Here is a 12,492-nt window from a genome sequence, read left to right on the forward strand (position 1 = left end):
CTACAGATATGCTGTAGCCATAAATGTGTATTTGAACAGGCTGAAGATGAGAACTCTACTATTGGGGCAAAGTCATCCCCTAATGCACATACCAAGCAAAATGAGGGGACTCCCACCTAATCAAGGAGGCAGCAAATGCAGTTTGTGATCAAACAAATAAGAAATAACTGAAACAATTATTACAAAAGAACATTTAGAAAATTTATGATGTAAAGTGAGTCTACACTGAAAATGTAGACATTTAAATCAGAAGATGGCCCTATGAGTCAGTCAAGGTAGAATTTAAAAAAAAAAAAAAAAAAAACACTAATGAAACTCAGGTAAGAACAGTGGCAGTCTGTGGCATTTTAGCATGAGGCTACTCTCCAATTATTTCTGATCTCCTCAGCATCTCCAATTTGGACCCTAGTCCCAGCCGTCATTATCTCCCCTAGATTACCCTTGTCCTTGATAGAGTATTCTCGAATCAGCACCCAAAATGAGTACCTCACTCTACTTAAAACTTTGCACTGAATGCCCATTTCACTAAGAGTAAGACCACAGTCCTTACAGTGGCAAATTACATGGCGCCGCACAATCTCTCAGCCCCTCCCCCTTTATACTCCTATGCCCTCCTCATTGCTCACTCCACTCTGGCTACACGAGTGTCCACTGTTCTTGGGAGTGCTCCTGCCTGCAGGACATGGTTCTAATGCTACCCCTCTGCCTGGAAAACTCTTCATCTAGGTATCCATGTGGGAAAGTCTTCATTCCCTTCAAGTTTTTCTTTAAATCTCATATTGTCCATGAGGCTTACCCTGATCCCCTACCTAATACTACAACTGTGACCAATCCCCTTTACCCTGCTCTACTATTCCTTCCATAGAAGTCAACACTTTCAAACATAATTTTTCATGTTTATTGTTTTGCTCCCCCACTAGAATATGGGTTCCTGAAGAGTAGAACAGTTTTTGTGTTCATTGATGTTTACACACTCCTAGGAGGGTTCCTGGAACATATTTTCTGAATGTTGAATAAAAGGACATTTAAAAATGAAGAGAATTCTTATTGATTTTCCACTGCTTTTGGAAAAAGTCATAACTAGAAATATTGGGCCCTGCAATTCGAGGTGATTTACAAGTGCCCTGGTTATACAAGATAGACCCTTTTTAATTTGCCACAGTCTCCACCATTCCCAAGTGTCCCAACTAATATTAGATGAAGATTAAACTTAGAAATTTCCTTAAATGTAACAAAATTTTTCTTATTGAGAAGACAACACGTAGAACTATAGCAAATTAAAGAGTTTGTGCTAAAATTAAAAGCAGCAGCCACTAGTCATTTTACCTGTTTCTGGTTACCTGCCAAGTCATGGTTTTCTAGTACTTTAGAAATATTCATTTATATCCAAAGAGAATAATGGTAATCTAAACAGTGCAAGTGTAATGTAAAAATGGTCAACAGATAAACGGGTGCTTTGCTGGGCTGAATTCAAACATTCCTATTCGTTAAACTGGTAAATTAACACATTTTAAATAAGAGTAATGAAACTCTACTTTTTTCAAAAACATTTTATAAAACAGATGGCTCATCCCCCAAAGTATCCATTCCCTTTTCTTAGGAATATGAATTCCTTAGGGGCAAAGATGCTGCTTCAAAAATTCCTTCTAAAAAAAAGCCCCTCACAACAATAGAAAAGCCAAAAATAATAATAATAATGATATACGGGCTCATCAACTGTCAAGATGGGGAGGAAGATTAGAAGATAAGTTTTAGGGCAACTAAGTGAAACAGATTTTATTCAATTCTAATGTTTCATTCAACAGTTACATGTACATACAGGATAATGTGCTGGAGCTGTAGATACAACAATGAGCAAGAGAGACCTATCCTGCCCTCATAGAGCATACAGTCTTATTAAATTTGACCCATTGCTCTAGTTAAGATATCTTCTAGGGATCCCAAAATTATATTTAAAATATAGTTACCATCCCTCCTAGCTTTAGTAATTCACAAATGTTTTAAGCACGCCTCGTATATAATCACCTAATGAAACATTGAAAAGAAGAAAAAAGAAGGCAAAGTCCTACTGTATGCCATCCCTCTAGGCTGACATTCATTAACCAGTAGTACCCTATGTATACTTATTCAACCAGGAAGAAATCGTACCTTAATTATACTAGAATCCACACCACACCTCTACGATCAATAGGAAAATTATAAGATCTCTGACAAATGCCTTACTGAAAGCTTATCTCCCAGGACCAATAACTAAGAGATGGAATCTGCTCTTAGAACTGACCCCAAACTATAACTGTTTCATTTCTCTGTGCTTAACAACGATCTCTTTGACAATCTGTTTCAGAAACTCCTATGTGATCTTCAAGCTCATTAACCTTCATTTTATGGACTGACAGTGTCTTTAAATCTAATCACAATTAGATTTCTTTCCAACATTTCTTTCATATCTAACTTCAGTTATTCACAATGGGTAAAACTTGCCTACAGGACAGTGCTTCCCAATTTTTTCACATCATGACACAAACAGAAAATGACAAAATTTGTAGGGAATACTGGGGAAAGAGGCCAGAGCTATTTCAGTGGAAGTCACCAGCTTTAAGGCTCAGAAGCCCCAGTCTCCATGCTAACTCAGCTTCTCCTGCCATTCACAGGACTGAGGGGAAACAACAGTTTGTCACACCTGTAATGCATTTATCATAGTATATTGGCAAGTAAGGTAAGAGTTTTTAAGAAATGTGAATTGGAATTTTATGAATTTTACAGTACTTCAAAAAGTAAAAATCACCTTGAGCTAGCCAAAATTAGCACTGGAAATTGCCAGCTACACAGAACCAGGTGTATTTCTAAGGTACCTAATACCGCACCTTGTACAATTAGATCTCATAATCGATACCTTCTGGTAGTAATGCCTTGCAGCAAGAGCAAACTTGTCAATGTCTTCATAGTAGTTACTAAATACATCTTTTAAAGAGTAGAATTTCTGCTCCTCTAGATTTTATAGGTCCTCATTAGTCACTAATCCCGCTCCCATACTATAATCATCTGATGTGTTCTTTAATAAAAACATACTTTCTAGATTAACAAGATGCCTTCTGTTCCAAGGGGCTCAAAATCAGAGCTGCGTACCTGCTCCTTACTACTTGTAAGACCCGGTCCCAGAGAACTTGCAAGAAACACTCATAGTTATAGTATATCTTAAACATAACTATTCTTTCTTCTGTAGCTAAGAACCATTAAAGATTTTTACAAGGAGTAAAGAAACCAAAAGATTGACATTTGAATAAATCCTACTCATTTTATGAACGTTTCCACAAATTATTTTTTCTAACAGAACAATGACATTAGACTAAATAAGTAAATATATGGAAAGCTAATTAAAGAAAATGAATTATAATAATTATAATAATTTGGAAATAGAAAAAGAAATAGCTTTTATTGACTTCATTGTATATAAATCAGGCCCTATTAACATTGGTATGGAAAACATTTTATACCTACAGCATTATTATAAAGGAAAGAATTGGTAAACAAAAAAAAAGAAGCATCACTCGAGAGACCGGACTAACAAAAATTTTTTAAAAAGTCAAAGGGTTGGAAATTCATCCCTAAGGACACAAGGATAGAGTAAGAAAAACTTATACTTTCTTAATTAAATTTCCAAGTTTTTCTTCCTACTTAGCTGGCTCTTCTTTAGAAATTAACATTTAGTCAAATATATACATGTATATATGTATATATGGCTGAATATATATATATATAAAATATGACTGAATCTCAAGAAGGTAGTTATTAAAAATTAACCTTTGCAAAAAATGCTATACAAATACGAAGTACTATCATGAGTTTTTTTTTTAAGCCTTGACCCTTAAGAGCCTCTTACATGCAATGTTTCAAAGGTAAAAATGAGGTACATCTTTTACCATGCACAAGTTCAAATTACAGGTCATCATTAACAAAAATTCCGCCAAAATTAGTATTAACTTACACAAAGCTTTTACTAAATAAAAAGTTTGCTTGGATTCTGAATAAAAAGAATTTTTTCTGATTAACAAAAAAATTGTTAATGAAAAAGTATGCTTCCAAGTCAAGAAAATCATGACTATCACATTCAAAAACACAGTTTATAAGACAATTTTCTGAACTTGTAAATGCCCTCACTTTTGAAAGAAAAATCTATTCTAGAAACAAATAAGTACAGATCTAGATTAAACTTTTTAAAATTTTTTTAAATGTTCCATATCTTTCTTGAAAAATAAAAGCAAAATCTTCAGCAAAGCACATTTAAAGCCATATTAGTCAAAGGTACACATAAGAGAGATTAACTGCTAACCTAAAATTGGTGGAATTTTAAATACTGTTAAAAAGAAAATGCATTATATAGCTAGTACATTACTCATTATCATGTTCTCATATTTTTAAAGTTAAAATTTATTTTTTAATTAAGAGATTAATATAAATTCAAGTTAACAAAAGCTATTAAAGTTTCCATTATCAATAAAAGAACTTACTAATAAACACAGAGCTACTGAATTCAAAAGAATTACTTAATTCATTTAACAAATATTAATATTTACTGACTACCTAACGTGTCAGGCACTCTTCTAAGAGTTTGGGAGATATCATAAACGAAATTATACTAAACAACCCTGCTCTCGTAGAGTTTACATCTAGGGCTCAACTTCTTTTATTTCCCCTTTGGTTCATATTTTTCACGTCAAAAAAGAAAGGGGAAATATTGGACCTCTCTTTACAACCACATAAACAGCTAAGATTGTCCTTCACCAATTTCCTGAAGAATCATCACAGACACCATACTTTTAAACTATGGAGTAGTAAAGATAATTTCCTTCTCAATCTATTATATTCCAACTAAAAACAGGACTTCAGCTTCCTAATGCCAATATAAGTGAGTCTTAAATTAATAGCACTATGGGACCATGTAACAGTCTCACAGTAATTTTAGAATGTCGACAATCACAAAGTTCTGCTTCCTCTTTTAAGTAAACGAAATTTATTTTTTATTTTATTAATAAAATAAAAACTAAAAATTGTTTTAAACCACAAGTAAAGTTTGCATCTTATCAGTATTCCAATCTCCAGGTGACATGAGTATTTTTTTTTTAATTTAGTACCTAATTTTTTGGCAATTGCATAAGCTTCATCTGGTGACTTAGCCACGTGTCCTTTGGGAACGGCGACTCCAGCTTCTTGCAACAATTCCATGCTCATGTATTCGTGTAGTGAGAGATTCCTTTGTTGTTGCTGCTGTACTTGGAGTCCATGGTTGTTAAACAATCCAGAACTTCCCAGAACCTAAAGAAATTGGGGACATAATTATATATGACAGTGAGCTGGCAGTATTCTTGTTAAAAACACCTTCACAAAATAATTTGAGTACTTGGTTTTTCATAACTGTAATAAACCTATTAAATCATCAAAATATAATATTCATAGTACCTAAATTACAACATTAAACTAAAAGCTAATCCACCAGCTAAATATCAAATGTTACCCTCGTAGTTTTAACTCTTTCCTCATCATCTCTAGTCCTTATCTTTAATTTGAGTTGTACTACCAAATCTCTAATGATCTACAGAGCATTTCTACCTCAAGGCCAAATTCAGCAGATCTAAAACCAATCTTATCTTTCCCAACAAATCAAAAATCTTCCCATCCCTTTCTCCACCATTCCTCCAGCAACTAACAAATTTCCCGGCACTAAGATACGTGATAATTGAATGATTTGGTATTTTTACTCTTCCGTACACTCAAGACTCAAAACCCTGGTTTCACTGTGGTGTGCTATCCAGATCCTCCCTTTAGAAACAAGGCATTCACAGCCCAGCTGCTGGGAGCGCTGACTGCTGACAGCTCTCAGCTGAGTCCTCTCATTGGCGACTCCTCTCCCAAAGTCACACTTCTTTCCCATTGTCAGCCTGCATCCAATCACTCACTGGTCAATGGGTGTTAAGCGAGGGATATAAAGACCTGGCACCTCACCCCAATTAGTGACAATTCAGAAGGACCATCCTAGTTGCAGAGAAATAGCAGAGACCCCTACACAGTTGCACCACAATTATGCTTCTCCCTCTATGCAATCCTTCTTCCTTCACTCTCCTAGAAAGGCTGACCCAGAGATCACTTTCCAGTAGACTTCCTCCATGAAACTCTCCATCTCATAGCCTGTAAATATCATCTCAGAAAACTGATCTGCAACATCATCTTTAATGTATTCCTTCTAAATAATTCCCTTAACTGCTACAGCAGTGACCCGTTATCCGTGGTTTTGCTTTCCACAGTTTCAGTCAGAAACTAAGTGGTCAAGTTCAGTCTGAAAATATTAAATGGAAAATTCCAGGAAAAAAACAATTCATAAGTTTTAAAATGCACGCCATTCAGAATATCATGATGAAATCTCATGCAGCCCTGCTCCACCCAGTCCAGGATGTGAATCATCCTTGTTCAGCATATCCATGCTGTATATGCTACCCGCCTGCTGGTCACTTAGCAGTCATCTCAGTCATCAGATTGACTGTCAGGGTATCACAGCGCTTGTGTTCAAGTAACCCTTATTTTACTCAATAATGGTTCTAAGGATACTCACAAAACTGCTAGTACGGTATACTGTTATAAGAGTTCTATTATACTAGTTATTGTTATGTTAATCTTTTACTGTGCCTAATTTATAAACTTTATAAGTATGTATGCATAGGAAAAACATAATATATATAAGGGTAGGTTACTATCCATGGTTTCAGGCATCCACTGAAGATCTTGGAACATATCTCCCATGAATAAGATGAACTACTGTATATTTTTATTTCAAATACCTATATTTGCAAAGAATTAGCAGTACATATAAGGTACTGGTGATAGCTCTTTTACTGCTTTAAATATTTTTTAAATATCTGAGGTATCTTGATAATCCTTTCCTTGCACCACTAGAAGTTGTAACTTGAAATATCATGAGCTTTGAATTACGTTAGTAACATAAATTCCTGCATAATCACAAGGATTCCCCACATTTAAGTATTTGTCTTTCTTGATATTATCCCTTAGAAGATTCCAAAGGCCACCAATTCCTATCCAAATCCTTACACCACCACCTATCCAGTCACACACCTAGTTTAAATAATACATATTCAAAAGTGGAAAAATGTCATTACTGGGGAGTGCGACTCACTCTGTAAGAAAATATCTCAAATTAATCTACTTGTAACTTTATTTTTATCAAATATACCTGGATGAAAGATAGAGAAACCAGAAGAAGATCAGAGAACCAAACAAAATGTTTAAGAGAATTTGCAAAATTCATTGAGTGACCTTGAAAAAGTTTCCTAAGAACTTGCATCTCTGTGTCCTCATCTACAAAAGAAAGGGGATGGACCAAGGTCTTTCTAAATTCTAAAGCTACATTACTTAATGTGAGGGTAGAAGATGTTATAATACAATATTAGGCATCTCCATATGGAGAGACAAAGGCTTATAAAGGTATTTCCAAAAGGATAAAGATTATGATTAGGACAAAAACAAATTCACCTCACTTTCTAAAAACTAGACAGCACCCTTAAGAAGGTGCTGTCACTTTCTAAAAACTAGACAGCACCCTTAAGAAGGTGCCCATAAGACACATAAGAAGGAAGATCAAGGCCAAAAAAAAAAATCAAAGTCATGAAATTCACTATCTCTGGACTGAAAGTATGAATAGCTTTTAAAAGATAAAATAACAGTCAAAATCAATTCATCTATGGCATGTCTGAGGAGTTACTTCAGTACGTAACCTAAAACTCTGGAGCTGACTTACAAAGCCAATTATGCTGTTCCACAAGTTTCATGGCATCAACGTTGAAAAGAATAGGCCAATTCTTATGTTTTGGAAAAAACTATAGAGAAGATTCAAGTAAACAGGCATTAGAGCCAAACGATTCTGGAATTAAAACTCAGCTTTGACCTTACCTGCTTCCTGACCTAGCCCAAATTACTTGCGCTCTTAGCCACAGTTTCTTCATCAATGATGCAGATATTAATGACTCCCTTACAGTGTTGCTGAAAAGCCTAATGAGAGACTACATGTTAAAACGCTTAGCACATAGCTGGCACACAGTAAACATCCAAAAAACAAAACAAAACCTGCGGCCATTATGCTGCAGTCTATCCAAAAATGAAGTAATCTAAAAGATTATTTTCTTACTTCCCCAAGTGGCAAGCTGGTAAACATCATCTTATTACTACTATTAACAAACAGAGCAGTACACGATTACTTGGGGGAGAAACTTCCCTGCCTCGTCCCAGAAAAGCCCAATCACCAAGCACCGCTCGTCCTGGGAAGTCATCTCACCTAATGACAGCTCCTAACTAACACAAAAGTACATCTGAAGGGCATTTACCACCCCGCCCCGCGCCGCCCCGCCAAACAGGGGCCGCGTAAGCCTCTGCCCACCCTGCGAGACGCAAGAATGGCAGAAGAAACTGCCCTGGACCCTTGACCTACACTGGGACCCCACCCCGATTCCCCGTCGCCCCTCGGAAACTGGGTGAGCAGCTGCAGCCTGGTCGCCAAGGCTCCTCAAGACTGAGGACCAGAGCAAAGAAATGCAAACATGGACCAGCTCGCAGTCCTGGCGCGCCGCACTGCCGGGCGAGCCGCCCGCAGGCCTGACGGGGCACCCCATGTCACCCAATGTCACCGACTGAGAAGTGACCCCCAACCGGATCCCTTTACACCACGCCCACAGGAGCCAAGTCTCCGGCCTCTCCCATTCTCCTGCCGACCCTCGAAGCAAGAGCAGGCTGGGTTGCAATACCTGGGCGGCGGCCCGCAGCGCCGTCCGGGGCGGGTGGCTCCTAAAGGTGGAAGCGGCCAAAAGCCGGCTATAGAATATGGAGGCCGCCATTTCTGAGTCCAACCCCGACCCCTCGGTCGGCGCCGCGCGCAGGCGCAGCGATGCGAGGTGTCGGGCGGCGTAGCAGCGGCGACGCGCGGGCCTCCTGGACCCACCCGTCGGGGCGGGGCCTCGGCTTAACTCCGCGGCTGCCGGAAGGGCACAAGCAGAAATCAGACTAAGCAAAAATCGGACTAAGGAGAAATCGGACTTGTCCGATGTAAAAGCAAACTTTGACCTGTGAAACAGGACCGCAGCCTCAATATTCGACCGGCAGCCAGAAAGTTTCGCAATGGAAGGACGACCAGCACCTCCACTTGTGGGATCTTAACGTCTCCGAGGCTCCGTGGCTTCGTCTGTAAGATAGGATGCATTCAAAAAATAAGTACCTAATGTCTGCTTGAGCCAAACACTGAGTCGAGCCCTTGGAATACAACAGTGAGTAAAACAGAGCGATTCCAGCGCTCAAAGAGAAGAGGGTTTGCCGCTAGTTATCCATCCAGACGGCACACCGGCATCACTTGGGAAGCTTGTTTAAAAATTACCTTCAGCAGACTCCATCTAAGGAAATCTGTTTCTTAGAGTTATGTAGATGAATCAGATGCACATATTGTGCCTTGAAAACCCTGAGATGACGTTGTCCCCTATCAAAAAACTGACCACTGGACATCGGGGTTCAAAATGTTTCGAAGCCATTTCAGTGGGCAAGATCTTAACCGAGGAATAGGTGGGCATTGCTGACAAGCATTAGCCAGACTCTGGTACCTACTTCTGATGCACAGTGACTCCATTTACAGATCTGTATAAACAAAACGCGAATCTAATCCAAGCAGCTTATCAATTTACGGAATAGAAAGGAGTTTTTAGCAGTCCCCCAAATCTCAATTCTTAAAGGCCAGACTTTCTTGAGGATTTTTTTGTTCCATTGGCACTCATGGGGAAGTAACCTCAAGGTTACTTTCATCACTAATAGATACTCTGTGCAGTTAGAAGCAGGGAAAGGGGAAACAGACATTGGTAGCTGGGATGTCTCTTGCTCTACCCTTCTACTACCCATCATAGCCAATCAAATAAAATCTGGATGATGCGTACAAAGAGCTGGGCCTGGGACCTGCCAGTTTCTATGAAGAACACATATCCCATCGGTTATGAGTAGGGCATACTAATTTTCAAGCCAGCTCATTTTAATTGATAGTAAACACAGTAGTTACCAGTACAACCAAACATCTGAATCCAACGCCAGTTATGTAAAGGTACATGGATAAATCCAATGCCAGTTATGTAAAGGTACATGGATAAACACCAGTTATGTAAAGGTACATGGATAAACCCTAAATCTTATTTTAGTCCATGTACTAAAATAAGATGTAAGGCTATAATCCTGCTAGAAGCCTAACTGGTTTAACTTTGCTTTAAGTTCAAGTCACATATCCATTGCTATGTCCTCTATGATACTAGCTTAAAAGCAGGCATAATAACAACAGAAAAATGGATGGGAACGCCAATGAGAAAGAACATGCTGGTTCATGCGGCCCTGCTGCTTTGGAGGCCCAAACAAGGTGGAGGTGCACTCCTCCCACAGAGCTTCTGGATTTTGTTCAGAGCAGCTATACCTCTTCACACTTCATTGAAGAATTGAGTAAGGTAAAATGATGTTAGGCCACCTATTTGCTAAGTGTTTCATCATTATGCAATCAGCCTTAAAAAATGAAATTACCAAGAAACTACTTTTTCATGGCAAAAAAAATTGCAATCCTTATCTACAAGACTTTTAGAAACTAGTAGTGGGCAGTAAAGTATAACAGAATTTGTTAAGCAGATACCCAGGTTTGGGAGGCTGGTAGGAGGGATTGTAGGGTGAAGAAGAAATGAAAGAAAGAATTGTTCCTCTGGTGCAATGCCATTCCTGTCCTTGACCTCTAGTCTCCCACTTTGTCTATCTCTGCCTTCCAGGAGATTAAAGGTGGGATGGTATGCAGGAAAGAGGGGAAAAGAAATTTCCTGAGGGGAAGAAAACTGATTTTTTCACAGTCCTTTAAAATCATTAAAGTTTTTATACCCTCCACATTCCAATGCCCCTGGAAAAGATGAAGAGAGGAGAGAAGCTAGACATTCTCTGGTGGTTCCTTGAGGGGGGTCCCTGTGCTGTGCACTTGCCAAGCCCATTGTGTCCAGGACAAAGGATAATTCCAACCCCAAAGAGATTTGGGAATCTAAAACAAGGAGCGTTAGAGGCAGACCCAAAATTTCTTGAACACAAGGGTGATACAGGGGTGGAAACCTCTGGCAGGTTTGTGGACTCCTGCAGATAGAGCCAAATCATATTCCCAGGATTCGTATCTACCCCAACAGAGCTGGAAAAGCCTGCAAGGGCTTCTAGAACCTTTGAAAGTTACATAGACAAGTACAGAGGGCCAGCAGGCGAGAACAAGAAGAGATAGACCTGTAAGGAGCAATGATTCAGAGTGTTTGAGAAGAGGAATGTGTCAGAAAAAAGAAAAAAAAAAAAGAAGAAGAAAAAAAAAAAAACAGGACTAGATGTTCCCTGCTGTTCTATCACCGCATGTATCCCCTGCATTGAAGGAGAAGGATGGAAAAAGATCCTCATTTAACAGAGATTAATGCAAGTTTCTTGCATTTGATGTAATAAGGGTGAATAATAGAATTTAAGTTCAGATGTATAAAGATAGTCACAGTTCTCATACACATGAACTTATAAAATGAACTTGGTATCACTGTACCACTAGTTCTCAACCTTGGCTGAACCCTAGAATCACCTGGAGAGATTTTATAAAATCTTTGCTTGGGCCCCACCACCAACGTGTCTAATTCATTTGTCTAGGGTGGGACCTAGTGTGATCTTTTGTAAAAATTCCCCTAGTGTTTTTAATAAGTACCCAAGAATAACAACCACTCCTGCCTTGCTCTTTCTACTGTCTTTTTGTCTTACTGGAGGGGAGGGGCTTTGTAAGGGAGGAGGCAGTCACCAGGGATGAGCATTGGATTTAAAGTCAATACACCTGTATTTGAATTCCAGCTCTGCCACCTGCTAATTGTGTGGTCTTAAGCAAGTCACTTATCCTCTCTGAGTTTCAGGTTCCACATTTGTTAAAAATGTGTATTTTTTTTCTGGTAGTTGCTGTAACAAATTGACACAAATTGGGTAGCTTAAAAAAATCTCAGTTCTGGATGCCATAAAACCAAAATTGTTGTCATCTGGATAAATTCAAAGTGTTAACAGGTCCACACTCCCTCTGGAGGATTAAGGGGGAAATCTGTTCCTTTCCATTTCCTGCTTTGGTGGCTACTGGTACTCCTTAGCCTGTGGTAACTTCACTCCAATCTCATACTCCTTCTCTTCTCTCTGTGTCAAATATTCTCTCTTTTAAGGATATATGTACTTTTAGGACCCACCATACTACAGGATAATCTCCCCATTTCAAGATTCTTAGTGTAATCATATCTGCAAGTCCTTTCACCATATAAGGTAGGTCACAGGTCCCAGGGATTAGGACCTGGATATATTTCAGAGGGATGCTATTGAGCCTACCACAATATCTAGTAATAAATGCCGTAACTGTCTGGTGAAAGTTAGGAACAAGATAAATAT

General features: G+C 38.6%; 1 protein-coding gene across 3 annotated transcripts in view; it reads right to left on the reverse strand.

The window, feature by feature from the left end:
* Positions 1-8,956, reverse strand: part of SUCLA2 (succinate-CoA ligase ADP-forming beta subunit) — a 42,968-nt gene extending 34,012 nt beyond the window's left edge. For 2 of the 3 annotated variants that reach the window (XM_006916437.3, XM_025049916.1), the window contains exons 1-2: positions 8,805-8,956; positions 5,133-5,313 (exon numbers count right to left, since the gene is read on the reverse strand). In XM_006916437.3, the coding sequence (XP_006916499.1) occupies positions 5,133-5,313; positions 8,805-8,894 (271 nt within the window). In that variant the 5' untranslated portion in view covers positions 8,895-8,956. Of the gene's footprint in view, positions 1-5,132; positions 5,314-7,956; positions 7,977-8,804 lie in introns of those variants that run through there. The other variant, XM_025049917.1, reaches the window with a different exon arrangement.
* Between the last annotated feature and the right edge of the window lie 3,536 nt (positions 8,957-12,492).

Source organism: Pteropus alecto, unplaced genomic scaffold, assembly GCF_000325575.1.
Source record: "Pteropus alecto unplaced genomic scaffold, ASM32557v1 scaffold24, whole genome shotgun sequence".
NCBI classification, from domain to species: domain Eukaryota; kingdom Metazoa; phylum Chordata; class Mammalia; order Chiroptera; family Pteropodidae; genus Pteropus; species Pteropus alecto.